The sequence below is a fragment of the Cystoisospora suis genome (assembly GCF_002600585.1).
Source record: "Cystoisospora suis strain Wien I chromosome Unknown contig_5102, whole genome shotgun sequence".
Taxonomy (NCBI): Eukaryota; Apicomplexa; class Conoidasida; order Eucoccidiorida; family Sarcocystidae; genus Cystoisospora; species Cystoisospora suis.
Window position 1 is genome coordinate 1 of NW_027157894.1, and position 19,949 is coordinate 19,949.

The 19,949-nt window shown below is 48.2% G+C and overlaps 4 protein-coding genes across 4 annotated transcripts; 3 read left to right on the forward strand and 1 right to left on the reverse strand.

Moving 5' to 3' along the window:
- The first annotated feature begins 17 nt into the window (after positions 1-17).
- Positions 18-7,070, forward strand: CSUI_008855 (phosphotransferase enzyme family protein). The gene is made up of 7 exons (XM_068068977.1): positions 18-347; positions 948-1,101; positions 1,886-1,985; positions 3,004-3,087; positions 3,770-4,165; positions 4,835-4,892; positions 5,701-7,070. The coding sequence occupies exons 1-7, from the start codon at positions 88-90 to the stop codon at positions 5,810-5,812; spliced, it is 1,164 nt and encodes a 387-aa protein (XP_067919044.1). The 5' UTR covers positions 18-87; the 3' UTR covers positions 5,813-7,070.
- On the forward strand, positions 460-763 carry CSUI_008856 (uncharacterized protein; the record flags this gene model as incomplete). Its single annotated transcript, XM_068068978.1, has 1 exon — positions 460-763. A coding segment is annotated over one exon (117 nt), but the record flags the coding sequence as incomplete, so codon positions are not given.
- Positions 7,071-7,547: 477 nt separating the features above from the next.
- CSUI_008857 (4-diphosphocytidyl-2-c-methyl-d-erythritol kinase) lies at positions 7,548-10,780 on the reverse strand. The gene has a single exon (XM_068068979.1). It carries the CDS (start codon positions 10,191-10,193, stop codon positions 7,755-7,757), a length of 2,439 nt encoding a protein of 812 aa, XP_067919046.1. The 5' UTR covers positions 10,194-10,780; the 3' UTR covers positions 7,548-7,754.
- A 388-nt stretch (positions 10,781-11,168) lies between these two features.
- Positions 11,169-19,949, forward strand: CSUI_008858 (nucleoporin fg repeat region protein). Its single transcript, XM_068068980.1, has 6 exons — positions 11,169-14,923; positions 15,581-15,704; positions 16,362-16,496; positions 17,441-17,695; positions 17,912-18,050; positions 18,727-19,949. The coding sequence occupies exons 1-6, from the start codon at positions 14,109-14,111 to the stop codon at positions 19,431-19,433; spliced, it is 2,175 nt and encodes a 724-aa protein (XP_067919047.1). The 5' UTR covers positions 11,169-14,108; the 3' UTR covers positions 19,434-19,949.

The following is a 19,949-nucleotide window of genomic DNA, read 5'->3' on the forward strand; positions in this document are numbered from 1 at the left end:
TGTTTTCTGTTGGGGGGGGGGGATTAGGAGTATGGAGGAGGTCTCATTGAGGGATGGCTTGCGGGCGGCGCCTTGGAGCCTTTGGAGATGGTTCAGCAGGCTCCGAGGATTGCTAGAGAGTTAGCTCGGCTTCATACAATTGATATCACAGGTCATTACCCCCCTCCTTCCGGTGGTAGTAGTCCTGCAGCTTCTTCGGGATCTTCTTCTTCTTCACCGTGTCACCCCGAGGGCTCAAGGAGTAGAGATGAACACGTAGCAGGAGAAAAGGATACGAAGGAGAAGGCAGGCGGGTCACAGAAAGTCCAGTCAGATTTATGGATCACTACGTGGAAGCTACTTCAGTTGTAGGTGGTTCAAAAATAGTCTCCTTCACAGCCTTACGTGCCTTGGTACATTCGTGTGTCTTGGAGACATTGTAAGACAAGGGTGGCGGGGTAATCTTTCTGCTAGACCGAAGCGATCCTTTCTGTTGGGTGGTTGTTCTCATCGGAATAGCGTATGGATGGATGGACTCTGCAGAGAAAAGACCTCTAACAGGGTGTGGGATCTGTAGTGATGGGTCTACGGTTGTGTAAGGAGACAATTATCTCAGCTTCTGCTCGTGGTTCGTAAAGCAGCCAAGCGGGTTTTGGAAGTGAGGCGAATGAAACCCTCGCTGCACTGTTTCTGTATGGATTCATGCTGTTTTGGATAAGTATAATTACGTACATGGGCGAGGAGATCGCAGTCCTCCCGTCGACACGTATTAGTTCATCGGGTTCTGCCGGCGACGGATTTTCACTGGAGAGTTATCGCTCTGTGTGCCAACATATAGAGCAGACGCGTGTTTTCTAGACGGCAGGAGAAGTAAAGAGAAGAAACGGGTTTGTCTGTCTCTTTCAGTGATTTGTTCGAGACACTGATAAAGACATGTTTTTCTCAGATCCTCCATCTTCTTCTTTCAGGTGTAAAGAACAGCAAGAGAGCGCAAGGAAGGTTGTACAGTCGGGTCGCAGCGTGTGCTCCGATGACATTCCTGGGTCAAGAGGTCCCGATGGTTCACCGCTGACTCCGTTCTTTCGTCGGATTCTCATGTTTGATTTGAGATCCATCGAAGAGGTATCAGCTTGTCTCACTTACGGATTCTTTCCCTCTCGCGCCTGTAAAGCCATCTGGCTACGAGCTGATCTGTGATGAGGGGGGAAGGGTGAATCTGTGTAGTATGTATGTAACGCATGCATTTTTATCATGTAGGTTGGTTGCTATGCTGTGTCTGGTTTAGCTGGCGGGCCCCTCTAAGATTTTCTCAGAAGGCACCCCACTGAAAGATATTCCTATTCTTTTCTCTTCTGTTTGCCTATATAACCGACCGCGAGTCGATATCAAGTGTTTGGTCTTCTTGTACAATGCACCTACGAGTGGAGAGCACATATGTGTGTGTTAGTTTACGTTGGGTGACGCGGGAATGGACCTTAGCATGTTGAGTGATCTCACCAGTCGTGTTGCTCTCTCTTGATTTTTCTAGTACAATGAGAAGGATTTAGAATCACTTTCGTCAGGACTCTCTTCATGCGAAACAATTGTAGGCAGGAAGGAAGAAAGGTAAATGAGGAGCTTGATGACATGCACGCGTCATTCACCCGTCTTAATCGTTTTGTATTCAAAGGAGAGCGACTTTCTCACCCACTTCAGATCTCGAGTACCATGTAGAATTGCTTCTCTTGACCTCCTGCTAGTAGGTATGCATGTGCTATTCAAGACAACATGCTCGTACTCGTCTTCAGAATTGTATAGTAAAGCTCCTGCCCCTGTACGCCTTCCTCCTTTCCTAGTGTGTGCTGGTTGTGTCGTTGAGTGTACACGCGTGCCGTGTATATGTCACTCGTTCCCTGTACTTCCTCAGCTCCTCCGCAGGCTTCAGACTTTAGCCATGGAGGTTGACTCCCCTATTGTCTTATGCCATGGAGATCTTCTCTGTGGTAATATCATCAAGACGGATGAAGGTGAGCTGTTGTGACTAAGAAGGAACAAGGGGAGAGTTGGGTCTACATCTTCGTTTTCCTCAAATCTTCAGAACAGAGAGAAAAAGAGGGGGGGGTGAAAGAGGAGAGAGAAGAAAGGAGCGAGTCTTCTTCTGTACGATCCACCTTGTAGCTGCAGTATCGATGCTCAAGCGTTTTGCTTGCTCAGACAGAAAGCAAAGCTTATGTCGTCAGCTTCCTCATATTCACGAAGGCTTTCATTCAAAAGTAGAGCAGATATGCCTGCATGCATACGCTGCATCCATACATGTGAGAGATGTATCATGTATTGTATTGTTCCTTGTATATCAGCACGAAGCCTTGGTGGATCAGACGACTGTTTTGACGCTCTAGTTGACACTTGCTCAATCAAGCCTGAGTGCATGTGGTATCGCTGTTTTCCTCTCTCTCGTTCTCAACTGTTAGAGAATGATCCTGGAGGCTAAAATGGTGAAGGGAAGAAGAAGTAGAGCTGTAGAATGCGAGTAGGAGTAATATCGTATTGGAGTTTGTCTTCTCTCTCTGAATGATAGCATTAGGTTCCTGCTCTCCGCTTTATTCTTCCTTTGTGCATAGATGTAGAATTCGACCGGAGAGGTCCTGTTGCCTCCATCTATGTAAAGAACTCGTTCTGTTTTTCTTCGAGCCTCTCAAAAAGAGTCGAGTGAGTAGATCTGTATCTTCGTTGTCTATCTCTAAAGAGGCTGAGAAGCAGGGCATGCATGTACCGTTAGTTTAGACCCGAAGAGACACGCCTACTGAAGTTAAATTCACTGATATACAGACAAAGGGACTCTGCGTTCCTCCTACTCGCCAGACTTTTTCTTTCTCTTTCCTTCTTCCTGAAACTCTTTCAAGTTGAGGTATCTAGTGCATATAGAAGGGGTCTTGATTCCTTTCTGCACCGTCGTTGTATGTTATCTATATCTTTCGATGCTTCTTTAGTGTCGTTTTATCGAGTCATTTGGATTTCTTCCTTTCTTTCTCCTTGTGTCTTGAGGTGACATATGTTTCATCGATTTCGAGTATGCGGGCTTTATGGAGCGCGGCTTCGACATCGCGAATCACTTCGCTGAGCATGCAGGTATTTTAATACGAAGGGACCTTCTCCTTCTCTTTTGTGTATCAGCTGAATATGACGACGTCTTTAGGATGCTCCGCCAAGACACACTCCATAGATACGTACCTACATACATGCATACATACAGCGATTGAGAACCACTTACATAGGCATTCATCCGTTCGTGTACATACATGCATTTCTGTATACGTCGATACGACGTACTGTTGTCTTGTTTCAAATGATGATGAGTAATTGTTCATATCAACAGATTCTGCCCACATAGGTGAAGGTGCGTGTTAGTATTGTATTGGTCGGTTCCCGACAAGCTCTGTTGCGAAAAGCTCTTCCTTCTGTTAGCTTCATTTCCTTGTTTAGCTGGTTCTATCCGGAGACACGCGGGGGGAATACGGGGATAGACACTACACGTAGCTAGTCGTCTGATTCCGTATACATATTCTTGTGTTCAAATCACATATGCCTCAACCTCTTCATTCTACCCAAGTAACGATATGTCCGTACATCTTCTGCATCTCTTCTCTGTCTCCCGTGATCGTTATCTCGGTGTCGTCGTCACCCCGATGTACATTTTAAGAGCCGATGGTAGTACTCTTTCTCTCGGCACCTATACATATACATATACGCGTACGGATGACATATGTATGCATACCCATACATGTGTGTTCGTATTATTCTTGTGTTTTAGGCATTGAATGCGATTACACGAAATGCCCTGACGAAGCGCATCAAGACGCTTTTCTGATGGAGTATCTACGGGAAGCTCGGCGACTCCGAAGAAGCGCAACATCTCACCGTCAGCAAGCAGATAACGGAGAATCGGCTTCTTCTTCTTTTACGTCGTCTTCTCTCCATAGGACAACTGAAGATGACAGAGATTTCTCATCGGCACCCGACAGACAACAAGGACACCAGAAGCGGCGCAAAGATGAAGATCAAGATACAGACAAAGAACAGCAGGGGACTTCTCTTAAGACCTCCTGTGAAGAACGAGAGAAAGAAGACGAAGAAGATCTCAAGAAAGAGTTTCGAGCGTTAAAGAGAGAAGTTCAAGTCTTCTTTTCTGTCAGTCACGTCATGTGGGGTAAGAATCTGGGCTGAATGCTTCACTGGAAAGTCTTAGCAGTTGTCATTTCATGAGATTCTCTTGTGACCGACACGGACGGTACACGTAAGGGAATCAGACACACAATTTAAAGAGAAAGGTAGGTGACGCGCCTCTTCGTCCTCTGTGAATTCAAATCTCTTTTTCTCCCTCTTCTTGTCGTATATATGCCTATAGGCTACTATTGGGGTTTTCTGTTTGTCTGCCCTATGTAGACATCTATGTAAGCTAAAAGTTGCCCTCCATCTGATCTCGTATGTGTAGAGCCTCACCGGTCAAGTCTTTCCTTGCCGAGAAGCAACAGCAGGTTTCTCTAGGACCTTCGTGCCGACTGCACATGAGAAGAGTGCCTTCTGTGTCGTGAGTAACTATACCTGTTCAACACTTCGTAAAGGAGCGTTGAAGGAGAAGGAATCAGACAGACGCACAGACGGTATTTGGTGTGTTGTGCTCTCACTCTCTGTATGCCATGTTGTTTGTCTCTTCGGAACAAAGTTTTCTTGTTCATCTCCGTTGTCCTTTCTCTGTGAAAGCGGTTGAGGAATGTTTCAGAAGATCAGATGCCCTCGAGATTGTTTACACTCTCATTCTTGTGCTTCTTATTTCTTTCCTTCTCTATCTGTTGCATCTGTGTTCTCTTTTCTTCAGGTCTATGGGGCTTGGTGCAAGCCGTTCACGTCCTGCCTAGAGAGTACAACTTCTGGAGGTCAGTGAGGAGTCTTTCGTTTTCACCACAAGTAAATATTCTTCCATCTCTGTCTATGTCTAGACATACTTGCCCATATATATATATAGTAACAGCGCATGAGTAGGGGTGTGAAGACGCGCCCTGTAGGGTTGCGCGTACTGTGTGTATGTGCTAGTTACATCTGACGACTATCATATGTAAGTGGTTGTCTCTTTATTCGCCAAAGGAAAGGATAGGCAAAAAGAAACAACAAGGAAAGAGTTAACAAAGAAAACAAGGTTCTCTGGTATGTTCCCTATCCCATTTGTTGTCTCTAACAGTTTCTCTCACACCCTCTAAGCCCGATGGCGTCAGCCTCTGAGGGGTCTTGACATCATCCGGTTCAATTCTCTTAGAGGTCTTTGTCTCAAAACGCTACGATGAAGCTTCAGCAAAGATGAATTGAGTCATGCTGAACTTTTTTGTTTTTCTCCGTAGAAATCGTTTTCTAAACATCCCTCAGACACACATAGTAGGAAGAGAGTTGAATTCGTCGTCGTTCTTTATGACCAGCTTCTCCTCATTTTACCCTACAAAGTCGCGCCGTCTGTTCATAAGATCATGCTTGATCAGGAGAAGCTGCTTCGGATGAACGACGACAGATTCAACTCTTTCGCTCCTACACTCATAGCTCCAAAAGCTGTACGTTTCACCTGCACTTCGTAGTTGTATATGGTTGGCTATGCCATCTGTCTATTAATATCCTCAAGGCGAGAAGCGGAGTGTGTTGGAACGTCACACGCGTCGGTTTACACAGCCTTTGCCTTTTTTTTCTCTTTCTCCTCAGGTTTGCCTTCGATCGTCTAGCTGCGGCCATCTCTCCACCTATCCCTTCATTAGCTCCACCCTCCTTAGGCCCTACAGCCCCGTCTCTTTCGGGGGGGAACGATAAGGAGTAGAGACAGAGACAACTAAAACTCGTTTGAAAGAGACTCAAAGGGTCTCTCAGCTATCGCAGATCTGTCCCTGTAGTGGATGCGTAAATGTACCTCTGAAGTGGCTAGCCATCTACCGCAGATCTTCGTACAACTTGAGAGTTTTATCTTTCTCCACTTGGAGGTTAACCGGCTCATCTCTCCGGTGTAGCAGTCATCTCGTTGTCTAATTGATGAACAACATGATCGTGTAGGTGGTGCTTAAGAGAGTGACCGTCAGTGACGGCATGTTGGTGAAGAGCTCGTGGGCAGGTGTCGGAGATCGACAGAATTAATCATATGCATAGAAGGGCTTGAAGAGAGCTGACGAAGGCCGGCAAGTAGATGAGATCTCGAAGAGATCAGCTCACTTAGGTCAGTAGTTCTCAAACATTCATGAAGCCTTGAAAACAGTGTGTCTAAGTTCGATTGTTTGCCCATGAGGTGAGTACGATGAGCAGCACCAAGGGCTTCAAAAGAGAGGGGAGATATCTCTATCAAACATCTCGGGGGGCTGTCCGTACACCTCGGAGCTTCACTTGGTCAAACAGAGGCTTCTCTTCTGGATGGTGTTCGGATGATAATTTGAAATCTCGGATGTGTAGAGGCCGAGTTCTTTCTTTGTTTTCGGGGAATGTGTCTATTTGAAAGAGTCGCTAATTCTCATTCCGCATGTGAAAGGTCTCCTCAATAGGAGTTCTTCGCCGTAGTAAAAGCTTTTTTCTTTGTACAAGGTCAAGAGAGCTCACTGATATGTTTTTTTCGTATAGATATCGGCTGATCTCAAGTGTCTCTATAAGCGGTCAGGTGAACGTCGGTTTCCACATCACTTTTGTAGCTTCTCAAGCACCTATACTACTGCCCTGTCTTTAAGACAGGGTTTTAAGAGCCCTCCGTAGCACAGGTTTCGTGTGAGTGAAAAGGGGAGATCCTTGTTCTAGGATGCTGGAGACTAGCGCGAAGAGCGTTGTGGCTTAAGAGGTGCCGCTAAAGTTACTTGTTTCTCTCTTGAGGAAGCTAGGCAGTGTGTAGTAAAACCCGTTGCATGTGCACAGTTTCATCATACGCCACAGGCATATCGCATGCAGGACAGTTCGGTGTTGTTTCTGTGTCTTCCTTAAAGGTGGTGGCCATTCGATTGTGGGCAAGAAAGATGACTGACTCGGGACGGAAGTGAGCTTGTTCGGTATGTGTGTGTCTATCTTTGGTGACGTAACAGCAAATTGAATCACCCTATGGAGGTATCGGGGAACTCATACTATGCTGTCGTAGCCTCCAGATGAGGCATGGCAGTCAGCTAACGACTCACGACCGCCGATGTTTGTGCGCGTAATGGCGAGTTTACGTACCGTACCCGTCGTACAAGTGGTGAATCACCTTTGTTATGCCGTCGGAGTTGTTTTCTCGATATGGGGAGCTCTAGCGGGTGTCTAGCTAGGTAAAGGGGACAGACAGGGCATGATCAGTCGCACCGAGTGAGTGTCCTCGGTACCCTATAATAGAGCCTTGGAGGGGAGCTCTCACGTTGTCCTCAAGAAGTTTTCATCCCTCTTGTCCCCCCGTGTCTCGTCTCCACTATTTGAGCGTTCGGTGATGTGATGGCCTTCCTCGGGGTCTGCTCGAGTTGTGAGAAGGGAGCAGAACACAAGTCGGGTGCCAGACAAACAGCCGCGAGCAGTGACACTCTTTTCAGACTAGGGACGCTTTCACATGCGTGTCCGGCATGTACATGTGTGTGTATGTATGTTTGTCGACAAAACGAAGTTTCGATCTCTACACGGAGGTCAACATTGTTCGTGTTATCACACTGTCAGTTTTGTTTGTCATCTCACTCGGAGCTCAAACTCCATCTTGAGAATACATGTGTCTCCACTGTTGAGCTTCTTTTCAAACGCGGGGGACTGCGGGATATAAGAAGGGACGGGCTTCAACATTCCCTTGGTCTCTCTGCTTCCCGTGCTCGATCTTTAATGTTACAAGAGTTTTCTTTCTCCATCAATGACATCCATCCTTTCTCTCCAAGCTCCTCGAAGTCTGTTTGGAAGTCGAACCACAACGGTCCAGTCTCCTTTTTATGTCCAGAATCTGTAGAACTTCTTTCTTTCCGTTCTCTCGCCGTCAATAAATCTCCGGTCTTTTCACTTGCAACTCCGAGGCGTAGATGGTGTGTTTTGGTAAGAAAGCGACATCTAAAGACTTTACTACCTCGCATTCTTTCTGACTGGAGGAATGAGCTCCACAATCCGACTCTTGCCTGAGTATCGGCACCCTCCTTTGGAGTTTCCTCTCTAACTGTTTCTTCGACTCCGATGCCGACAAATGCGGATCCACTACCAGTCATTCCACTAGCAAGCAGAACTGGACGGTCTTTGGTTTCATTCTCCCCCGAACTCTTTTCGTGTACATCATTGGAGTCTGTAGATGGGAAACGACCGGACTCATCTCGTCGAAGAAAAGGAGATATTTCTGGACAGTCTTTTCTTTTCACAACGGTACCTCCTTGTGTTGGCGCCCCGCGATACGAGACATGTGCGCGGTCATCATTATAGACGTAACAAGACATAGATGCGTGTAAAGCTTTTAGAGACGGTAAGCAGTGCTCGGCAGAGGAATGTAGAGCATTTATAAAGAGTGACGGAAGAAAAGACGGATGAAGTTGCCTAGTAAAAGGAAATGAACAGGCGTTCGGGAGGTGCTTCAATGCTTCAGATAGTTGTTCGGCAGGTGTATGTACACTCGACCTGTTGGGTACCTCCGATCGGCTGTCATTGTCAGGAGATGGCAATCCGGACTGGTGTTGAGCTCGAAAGGCATCATACACGGCTTTCGTCCCTAGGCCTTCTTTCCGTTTGATGACGTAAATATAAAGTCGAGGGGAGGACGGGCACTCTGAGGAAGGCGTGTCAATGCTCTTTTCATCGTCCTTCACACAAGAGGGTTTCCTTTCATCTCTCGAAAGGAAAGACAACTGAGAAGAAACCTCCTTTGTGAAGTCCCTTACAATTTCACCTCTGCCTTCACACAAAGCAGCTCCACGCGAAAGAAGGAAAAAAGGCACGTCACTCCCCAACTGGGCACCTATATCTACTAACCAAGACGGTATCTGCTCTTCCTTAGTCCCAGGTGTATCCTCAGATCTCTGTCTCCCTTCGATGACTGGCGGCGTTGTACCTGGCAGACGTTCTTTTTCGCTTTCCGCTACGTCTGAACCGAGACCATTCGTCAAGGGTTTTCTTTCGCCATAGTGAAAAGGAGGAGGGGCTAAAGAATACGCAGCAAGAAGTGCTGACGCGGCATTTGACGAGGCGCCCCCCAAGCCTGCTTGGATCGGAATGTTCTTGTGTAGATACACCAGAAAACGTGGTGTACAACGTGGAGACCGCTGGAGTCCCTGTACCTCTCCGGATAAAGGTGAGTACTTTTCGAACTCCGCTACTTTTCTTCGATACAGACTCAGCGCCTTCAAAATCAAGTTCTGTCGAGCAGAGCAAGGAAGTGGTTTGGAAGACAAAAGAATATCCCCATCCTCCGACACGCAGGAGTATGGAAAAGAGAGAGAGGAAAGAGAAGATGACGGAAAGGGATTTTCCGGATAGGAAGAAGCAGGCAGTTTCGCCCGCAAGCCAGAAAGTGCTCCCAGGTTGTCACAGGGCAACACCTGCTCTTTACGTGGATTTAGTGTAGCGGACTTAAAACTCGGTGAACAGACAGGCGCAGCTTCCGGATTTGTAGCTTCAGAAGATCTAGGAGTTACGGTCGTCGCAGATGCTCCGACTGGTGGGAGTGTATACACAGCCAGATAGTCCGAAAGGGAAACGAAGCTGAAGAGAGAAAGAATCGGGTGAAATGCAGCGCCAGGAGCACGAGGAAAGACTCTGAGAAACAAATTGATTTTGGCAGGAGATACCAAACAGACAGGACCCCGCGGCGAGGTGTATCTACTCCCGGAGATCGCGGACGAGGGAGGGTTCTGCGCACATGTAACCGGAGAAACGAGAGGCTTCTCAGAGAGCGTAGATCTTGAGGAGTGTACCTTCGGAGAAAATCCCGCGGATGAAGCTTCCAGACTTGTAGCCCACAATGGGCGCGAAGGTGACCCCGTTCTTTTCGTTTCTCTGCTGAGCCGCAGAGGGTATGCTGCTGCTAGAGTGTTCAGAAAAGAAGGCGCTGGCTTCCCTCTACTGCTACGAAAGACGTGAATAAAAGGTGCAGGCTCTTCCCGAAACAACGGGGTGCTGAGCATTCTTACCGGGGGCGCGACAGAAAGTGCATGAGAGAACGTTAACAAAAAAAGTGTCGAGACCAAAAAAAACACACTGGCAAGTGCAGCCGCGATCGTGTGTCTGTACGCCTCGCGCGAGTGCATAGTGGTGACGGAGCACAAGGTAGGGTTCGGAAAGCCCTACCATTCTAGAGCGAAATCCAGATTCATCCGGTGTCTACGGTGTGCTGCGTCTTCCTTCCCGATGGGAGAAAGAGCTTCCAGCAACCCGATGAGCGTCCGGCTTGACAAGGCTTCTTCTACGCGCCGTGAACACTCTGTACCTGTTTGCGGAGGACATTCACATGAAGGGAACGACCTAGCACCACAGACACATTTGCGTTGCGCAACGGTGCAAGAGAAGGATGAAGAAAAGTGTCGGGGGTCCCGGTGACTACAAATTGCTGGTACGGGAATCGTTGTCTAGCAGGGACGTCGATTTCGAGAGGTGTTGTGTCTCAAAAGAAGATGGCATCTAAACACATGGAAAAGAGGTAAAAGAGAGACAGCACACAACTCAAGAAGAAAAGGAACTGTAAGAATATATCTCTGAATCCTTGTCTTTGTCTTCTCCCCAAATGCAAATATGCACCGCATGCAAGGCAGGGCTGGAAAGGTGTGGTAAGAAGGGCGGCCGACAGCTTTATCGCCCTCTCCTCGCGATGTAGACTTCGAGTAAACCTTGGAGAGCAATTTGACAGAGGAACGGGTCGATCCAGAGAGACTACTCGTGTGCTTCGCTACCGTGGCAACGGCTTTCTTCCACAGGAGCAAGAGAATCTGACAGGGGACGCCCGTCTCCAAGGCCCGGGCCCCCGGCGTAGAAGGTGTGACGCCGCGCAGTGGTGTCTCCGGCAGTAGTAACGCCCCGTACAAGGCAAGAAAAGCTCTGCTTCTAGAGCGTGTCTTAGTGTGTCCTAGAAACTGATAGCTAGCCAGCATTGCCACGCGCACACACGCACATGTGCAGGCAGCAGTTACAGCTCTGGCAACCCCTCCGTAACCTCCTGCTATCACGAACTACCCTCTGCAGGCCCTCCTGTGGTCTGCGGGTTCTCTGGATCACGTCAAAGATGTTCTCACTTGGTCAGCACTCGATGGAGCACCTGTAATTTGTTCTGTACCATACAGGCGAAAGAAGGCTGAGCATCCTCTGCGTGCACTCACCGGCGTGAGCACTGCAATTGATCAAACGCCACGACTCCGGGAGTAATCACTTTTGTGTTCTGAGGTCAGAGTCACCCCCATTTGATCCTCAGCAGTTGTGCATCTGAGAGTCTTCATTGATGCATCACATTATGCAACCACACTCGTACATCTTACCTTTCAGCGTACCTGCACAGACGTTCCTTTCCCTAACAGTCCGTCTGCTTATGTCCCGTGGGAAGACAGCAACCGCATGTTTTCCCTGTCCTTTCAATGCAGTACGGACGGAGTGCATGCAGCATTTGACCAATTATGGCGGCCGTGGTCTCTTCTGCTTAACTAGCTTCTTTGCTTTGAAATCCTTTATCGTGCGGGTTCTCTACACACCTTTCTCGGGAAACTTTCTTCGACAGCGGTGTGATGAACAGCCCGCACTGCTCACGGTCTGCCTCCCCTTCCTCCCACCCGCTTGAACGACTACTACTACTACAACCACTATTTCCCGTCTCGGGTTCTTTCCGCTTTCTCAGGGCCAAGTGTCACATCTTGTATTCAAAAGATTTCTCTCCGGCACCACTTGTTCTTCTGTACTCGCTTTGCCGTCTCCCGGTTTGTTTGTCGATCTTCCCAATTCTCTATCAACAGGCTGCACACCCTGATTCCTGGCGTTCAGTGGTGTTTCTTTCTCCTCACCTAGGATGAAATGACTTTCCCCTTTGACCGGTATATCTCTCCTTTTCTGTTGTTCCTTGTGTCATCGGACTTCGAGAATATGGGGCTCTTCAAGCGGTTCAGTGATCCCCTACATGTCAAGAAATCGCCAAAAGCTTGAAAGCTCGGCTAGCTTGACGGTGCTATCATGAGCTCTCTCGGCGCACATTGTGACAATCTCCTCTCACAAGAGACATCACGAGAAATACAAAGACCATATCTACTCGTCTGTTTGTGAACTCTTTTCCTCTCCTCCAGTCTTCCTTTCTCGCCAACTTTGTCGTTTCTGTTGTGGGTGTGTAATCTATTCTGTATAGTGAATAAAGAGGAGACAGTTGACTGCGAAGCATAAGAAGACAAAGGAGAGTCTCTTCGGGATCAGCTACACCCTCATTCTCTTCCGTCGGCTTCCCCATCACCCGTGCGGGCTACTGCCCCCTCAAGATACGGACGACCGTGGAATCCAACAAATCTCGTGACTCGTCTACACACGATACCTTTCCTTCTTTCTTTCCTTCCTTGTCAAGTATCTCCTCATTGAAGTTGCTTATATCCTTTGCATTTCTCATCTTCAGCACAGGAGGCGTATTGGTTTGACGTCGTGCGATCTTTTTCTACATGACAGAAGGGACAGGCACATAATAGTGGCTGCGTTGCTGCGGTGATTTTTTCGTACCAGTCTTATTCTTAGGAGCCATACAGTCGTTTTTTTTCTTCTCTCTGGTACCCTTGTCTCCTCCTCTCTCTCCTAGGGTCCCTCTGTCCGTATCCAATGAGAATTCTTCGTCTCAAAGAGCAGACATTATACTTCGCTTCCAGTCACCTTTCATCTCTCCGGTTCTGCGCTTCCGGTACTACTCCGCTGCCCTTCTTTAACGCTCTTCTTCGTGTGTCTTTTCCTTTCCTTCGTTTAAAGTTCGCTTCTCCTTGCCCAGAAGGGGTTACCGTGCAACACCAGTAGGAGCAAGAGCTTCACCTTCAACTGGGATATACATGGCTCACATCGATGTCTGGGTTTTTTCTTGATCTGTCCTGATCTTTCCTTCTCCTTAGTCGACAGAGGGACGCAAAGTGGTGGTGGCTTGCGCAGTGTGCAGTGTAGGGAAGAGCGAGAAAGACTGCCTTGTTTTATCTCGTGAAGACGTCTCTTCTTCCCTCAAGTCGCTCGCCCTCTCTGGTCATTCACCTTAGATATCCTGAGTGTTTTCTTCTGTTCGATCTCTCAAGGCGAAGGTGAAGCCACCTTCCTGAACACTAGTCTCTTATAGAGGGTTCTTACGCAGAGACTACACTTGCACGATACCTGTGCTATCTTCTGTCCATAAGGACAGAGGGGGTGAGGGAGCGGAAGAAGGAGGATTATGAAGAAAGAGTGAAGGTGAGGAGCTTTCGAATTGTTTTTTTGGTGACGACTCATACGAAAGTACTGGTGTAAAGAGTCTATGGAAACCGTGTTTCTACCAACTCGCTTCGCCGGTGGGTGAGTTGGCTCCTGTGGTTCGCCGCGGCTCGCCCGAGCTCCCTCCATTTTCTGTTCGACTGTCCTTTTCCTTTTTCTTTCAGTGTTTCTATCGACAGAGAGAAGTTTCTCCGGTTCCAGTGTCTAATTGTCAGTCTTGGGTGTCACTTTGGTGTGATGGCGAGAAATTACAGTAAAGAAGACGACAGAATAAAACCTGCAGAAGACGATGAAGAAGAGTTTTTACTCGGGAATCATCCCTATGCATCTTTGGCTTCCTTGTCCGCGTTACACTCTTTTCTCTGCTATCTTTGTCTCTTCCTTCGAGAGGGAGGGGTAAGTATTTGATCAAGAAGAGAAACAAGGTGAACTCGGGGCTATTTCTTGAGTAGCTTTTTTAGCGAGTTTTTTCCTAGGGCGAAGAGAAGACCCAGGATACCTGTTGCTTCGCGATCGTGTGGTACTTCTCTTTTTCTTTTCTCCTCTCCTCATCTTCTTTCTTCCTGTCTGCTCTCTTTCCCCCGCCCCCCCGTCCCTCAAGTATAACAACCAGTGGTCTTCCTATTCGAGATAGCTTTCCTTCCAACACGTCGTCCCCCTTTCCGTCTATCCTATCTGCACCTTCATCTCCATCAGTACATGGATAGAAACACCTCCTCCGACTCTTTCTCCTTCTTCTTGTCTAGTCATTCCTCTTCGTAAGGATGTTCGGAGGTACACTCAATACAGCAGGAGGAGGGGGAGGAGGTCTATTTGGTTCCTCAGCGCCCTCAGGGACATCTCTCTTCGGAACCAATACAGCCACCCCTAGCACTGCAGGTACTACTTTGAATACGACAACAGGGGGAGGTGGATTGTTTGGGTCTACAGCGGCAGCAGGTGGAGGAAATACAGGGACAGGAACGTCAGGATTATTCGGTAACACTTCAAGTCTCTTTGGAACACAGCGAGCAGGGGGAGGAGGTACAGCTACGACGACTACAACACCAGGGACAGGGGGAGGTCTTTTCGGTTCAAGTAATGCCTCGACTTCTACGACGGCTCCGAACACTACAACTCAAGGGACAGGAGGAGGTGGTCTATTTGGAGGGGGTGGGGGATTGTTTGGAGGAAGTGGAACTACGGGTGTTAGTGGGACGACAACAACAGGAGGAGGAGGATTGTTCTCGGGTGTACAGACAGCTAAACCTGCAACAGCAACCACAACAACTGCCACTGGGGGTGGAGGGCTTTTTGGATCACTGGGAGGGGGAACGACAGTACCATCAGGGAATACATCGAATCTCTTTGGCAATACAGCCTTAACTCAGTCTACCCAGGCTTCTAATCTCTTAGGAGGAACAGGAGGAGGCGCAAGTACAGCAGCTGGCTTGGTCATTCTACCTAGGCAGCCAACTGTAGCGAATATCGAGAGACTTGTGCCGGGAGTTCTTGATAAGTTCAAGCAAATAGAAGAAAAACTAAGAACAGAAGAAAAACTCATGGGTGATCTTCAAATGGCAACAAAACAAATGACTGAGTACGTCTCCTTTCCTGTAGGGACATCCGAGCATAGAGGGGAGATGCAGGGGTCCTCGTGATGACGGAGGGGGCTACCCATCATCGGCTTTGTTCTTATATCTGTATGCATGTCTTTACTTTCAATTACTTCTGCATGTCACTGATAGGTATCAGACTCCACATAGGCATTTCTTTATGATACAGAGGTTAGAGACATCTGCATATGAAACCATCTATATATGTCTACTCGTATGTGTACGTGTATGTGTACATTGAAGCGGCAGATAGACAACGGTGGGGGAAATAGCTTAGAATACCTGACATCTCACGCCGGTTGTGCCATCCTCGACTGTAAGAAAAACGTTTATCCCCGGGTCTCCCTCTCTAGCTTCTGTAGCTCCACCTGTATATTCAGTAGAATGTGTCGACCTGAAGCCATTATCGAGTAACTCTCCGCCCTCGTATTTTCTTACCTCGTTGGTCCACGTTTTGTGCTAGGTACTGCTATTGGCACTACAAAAGCGCTCACATCGGCCCTATGCCATACTGGGGAGGGGAGGTACAAACGGGGGGATCGGAGTTTCGGCTGTCACTACAGTTCGCCGTAGTGTCTTCATCTACATTCAGTATACAACGCCGCTGTCCTTATTCTACCCTGACATGAACTTCCCTGTAGGTCCTTCTCGGGATTTTCGTCTTCGGTTAGTAATCATGAAGCTCACGTCTCTTCTGCCTTTCACCATCTGTTAGTTCTCAAGCGTCAGGTCCAAGGACTCGCTCCTGTCGTGAACAGAGATAAGGTATAAAAGTTCATACGTTCTTATGCTAAGACTGTTAGATGTGTTCGTATTCTCGTATTTGTGTATATGTCCTGTGTGCTTTCAGTACGGCTCTCGTCCTAGGCTAGTTACAGTTCTTCACAGCTTGTCCAAATATACACTCGGAAGATAGTAGTGCTCGTGTCTCTATGCAGAGTAGAGGTTCTTCAACAGACAGGTGCTTCAGTGAAGTGCTAGAAAATGAAGACTTTGCAGCTCATTGCAGAAGACGGTTGTGTGATGTATACATCCAGCACAAAGAGGCAAAAGAGGAAGAGGGAACGAAACCTAGTCACAGCTGCCTTCTCATTGCCATGCAGTGTCTCAGTGGATCAATGGCTTCAGCATACATGCCTGTCTATGTATGTACATAGGTGCCCGATAAGGTCTCCACGAAGGGTTGACGATCGCGTGTCTCGTGCTTCCAGGCGAAGTGCACCCGACACTAAGGCAGCCTTGCGAAAGCGATACGCTTCTCAGTTTGTCACCGTTGTCTACCGTCTTACTATCTGCACGTTACATATATATGTATATACCTACAAATCCGTACACCTGCCTCAATTGTTTTCAGTCTACACACTGGGTGAATGCGAGCCTCTTCTTCCTATGTCCTTCGTGTGATTATGATGGGATTGACAGCAATTGGCTCTCCAGGTAGAGCAGCTTTATCAGCAGTTACAGCAGAATCTCTCAGCTGCCAATGCTGCTCTTGCTCGCACCGCTGGCGCTGGCGGTGGTCGCGCTGATGACACGTTCTGCGTTGTACCCCTCCAGGTACTAAGAAGATGCATTCGGCTTATACATGGAAACAACACCTCAGGATGAGAGTTTCCTCGGACCGCCGACGCTTTTATACTTGGTGCTACATAGGCGGCATATAGGGTACCCGAGGGGCTCATGCGCACTACAGTTGTTCATAGATTTACACATAGAATAGTTAGTAATGACATTGCGACGCCTGTACGGCATACCCGCGCATGTGGGGGATTGTGAAGGACTCTTCGGATCTTTCTTCTGTCTATGGGTGAGCGTTGTTTCCCATATAGATGTAGCTGAACATTACATCTGTTTACTAGGCGTAGACAACCATCCCAGCTGCCTGCTGATTTGCGTAGTTGGTTGCCTGAAAGACGCACTGGAGAAATTCGGAATGTGATACAGTCTTAGAGAGACGACGAAGACAGGATGCTTCACCTTAGAGGTGTGGTAGGTAAAAAGGAGTCATGTTTACAAATCAGTATTCTTTCTCTTCGTCTCGTAGAGTCTCCCGTTTATTAACGTTACCTCGTTCTGCAAAGCTATCAGACTTGCCTACTCGGTGGCGTTCGGAGGAATCGAAACAGGCCCCCTCGTGTGTGATAAGGCAGATGGCAGTTTTGACTTCACGTGTGTAGTAGCAGGCGTCGTACGGGGGAAAGGCTCTCTGTTAAAAGGTGGTTCGCATGTAGGTAGTGGGCTTTCTTTTCAAGACATTCACGCAGGTCTCCAGCCATGTCTAAGATCCTTTCTTTCACATTGAAAGAGGAGAGACAGTTGGTGTCTCTACGGGGGTCGTACTAACGATCGTTTCTGGGTTAGTTCTTTAAGAGATCTCCGTGATCCTGCTATCGCACTCCCCCTGTATACTGACGTGGAGAAGATGGCGCCTTTTCAAGGAAGTCTTGGCTTGTATTGATCTGACATTTGCTGGTATAAATTGATGCGCCTATGTAATGTAGATTCCCTGCCCGCTGTCTACGCCTTTGTATCAAGAACTTCTCCAAGAAGTCTGGACAGTCGGAAACCGACTGCAACAGCTAGAACAACAAGTGAAGCTTCTCCGGGGCGATCGCGACCGCGCCGCTTTGGGAAGCTGTACGTACACTCCCGGATGGGGATCACACCAGAGACGTCCGGATTGTCATTCAGAGCTTCAGATGATTGCCGAGATTCTCGAGTCGCAACGTGATGTTCTCTTGGCTACCGCACAGAAGGTGGGTTCTTCTCTTCAGGCCTAGCTCTTTTCTGTTGTAATCAACGATGCTAACAGGAGTTTTACTGTACGACTAGCAACTTATTGACGGATGAGTAGATAAATTAAAGATATCGTCTTCGTAGCAACTGGTGTTCATCCGCCAATCAACGACAGCATTCTCTTATTCTCACGTGGCTTCCTGTATCTTGAGTTCTATGATGTGGGCTGTCTTCAGACAGTCGAGCTACGAGAAGCAGCGCGGGAAATACAAGACCAGCTAGAACGGGCAGGCGTAAAAATCCCGCCGTCGCCTGAGGATCAGGAGGAGGCTGTTGTCAACGCAGCTACTCAGACGCCTGTACAGGCAACCGGAGGTAAATTCTGTAGACATACTGGCTGGACCAAGATGTCGTATCCGGATCTAACAGGGATATTCACATATGTGTAGCGCTACACTTATGCACACGCATTTTGTATACGTCGCTCGCTCCGTCTGCGCGCCGCAGGTCCGAGGTCACTCTTGGCTTCTCGCAGCGTGGTGTGTGGTGATTACGATTTGATGCTGTGTCCCTTTGAATTGGTTGTCGAGCTCTCGGAAGCAGTAGTGATGTATCATAGATTCAAGGTGAGGCATCATTGTATACAGGAGCAGAGGTTACTCCTCAGGTCCTGGTTGATGTTGTGGCTTCTTCAGTATCTCTGTTGACTTGTCCGTATACTCAAAGAGGACACGGAAAGAATGTCAAAAGAAGTAGTAGATACTTTCGAGAGCCTAGCTCTGTGTGTACTCTACACCACTGTGTCGCTCCGAGATGTCCTTACGGTCAACCGCGTGGCCATGCGCACCTGCAGAATCATTCAGGCAGCCCAAGCCAAGACGACCATCTTTATGCGTAGTCTCTTGTATTCTGCCGTATTTTATCATTGGAACGGGGCTTTCCGGTATGTCCTTCGTTCCTTCTTTGCTCCCGCATCTTGTTCCTACAACGCCAGGACTGTTGCGGTGCATTTCCCGTGTCTTTGTTCCTCTCTTCTCCATGTCCTGCTTAGGTCTCCTTTCCTCCAATGCTCCTCTTTTCACCACCGGCACAGGAGGTGGGCTATTCGGTACTCAGGCCAACGCCACACCTACCACAGGGGGTCTCTTTGGTAATACCAATCTAACTTCTACGACTACGGGACTCTTTGGGACACCTACTTCTGCAGCTACGAATCAGACACCGAGCTCTACAGGTCCCTTCGCCGGAGGCGCGCCTTCTTCATTGTTAGGAGGGAGTACATCAGGAGGAGGTCTCTTCGGTTCAACAGCAGGAACTCAGACAGCGGCACCTGCTGCGGTTAATACAACGGCTACTTCAAGTCTGTTTGGTAATCCAGCCAGTACAAATCCTACCGGGACTACAAGTACTGGAGGTTTATTTGGCAATACATCGACAACAGGAGGAGGCTTGTTTGGAGCTCAGAAGCCTGCCGGAACCAGTCTCTTTGGTTCGACAGGGGGTAACACGGCGACCACTCCAACAACAGGAGGGCTGTTTGGAAGCTCAAACACGCTGGGGACCCAAAGTACCACAGGGACAGGATTGTTTGGTACAACAGCAGGGGCAGCTCCTTCAACCACCGGTACTGGACTATTTGGTGCATCTAATGCACAGAAGCCTGCTACCACTACGACGAGTTTGTTTGGGACTGGCACAGCGACAGGCGGTTTGTTCGGCTCGGCCGGAGGGGGGGGAGGATTATTTGGTGCAAAGTGAAGTACTCATTCTTGTATCTGCGTCAGCATGTTTGTAAGGAAGTTTTTTTCAGATAGTAAAGGAACTCACGGTCTCACGGTTCTTGTCTTTATACTTGTTTTTTGTATATGGTACAAGGTGAGGAAAAACATCCACGGTGGAGGTGTACCCAGCCAGCCGTTTCGGTTTTCACTTCATTCAGTTTCGTCCCCCGTGTACACATTTGAAGTCTACGACGTTTACGGACTTGGTGGATGCCGCCGCTTGTAGCAGTACGCGACTTCGCCGGTTATTCTCAGTACGGGACTGTGGTTGTAACAATCGATCCTGAGAGGTTGTGCGCGTGTTGTAATGAGGTGGGGTCTAGGGAGAAAAGTGAACGGCTTGTCCTTGGAACATTTGTCGACACCAAAACGTGTTTTCTTTTTCTTGAGTCGTTCTTGGACTACTTCAAAATAGTCAGCGTCCTCACTGTCCTGGCGAGGAGGAGCAGGGCGTTAAGCAGCTCGTCACGCTCTATTTGTTTGGCTTTTTCTC

Coding starts and splice junctions, on each gene's coding strand:
- CSUI_008855 (XM_068068977.1), top strand. CDS start 88: ATGGTTCAGCAGGCTCCGAGGATTGCTAGAGAGTTAGCTCGGCTTCAT. Junction 1,102..1,885: donor ATTTGAGATCCATCGAAGAG/GTATCAGCTTGT, acceptor GTACTTCCTCAG/CTCCTCCGCAGGCTTCAGAC. Junction 4,166..4,834: donor TGTCAGTCACGTCATGTGGG/GTAAGAATCTGG, acceptor TCTTTTCTTCAG/GTCTATGGGGCTTGGTGCAA.
- CSUI_008857 (XM_068068979.1), bottom strand. CDS start 10,193: ATGCACTCGCGCGAGGCGTACAGACACACGATCGCGGCTGCACTTGCC.
- CSUI_008858 (XM_068068980.1), top strand. CDS start 14,109: ATGTTCGGAGGTACACTCAATACAGCAGGAGGAGGGGGAGGAGGTCTA. Junction 14,924..15,580: donor GCAACAAAACAAATGACTGA/GTACGTCTCCTT, acceptor ACTTCCCTGTAG/GTCCTTCTCGGGATTTTCGT. Junction 16,497..17,440: donor TCTGCGTTGTACCCCTCCAG/GTACTAAGAAGA, acceptor TATGTAATGTAG/ATTCCCTGCCCGCTGTCTAC.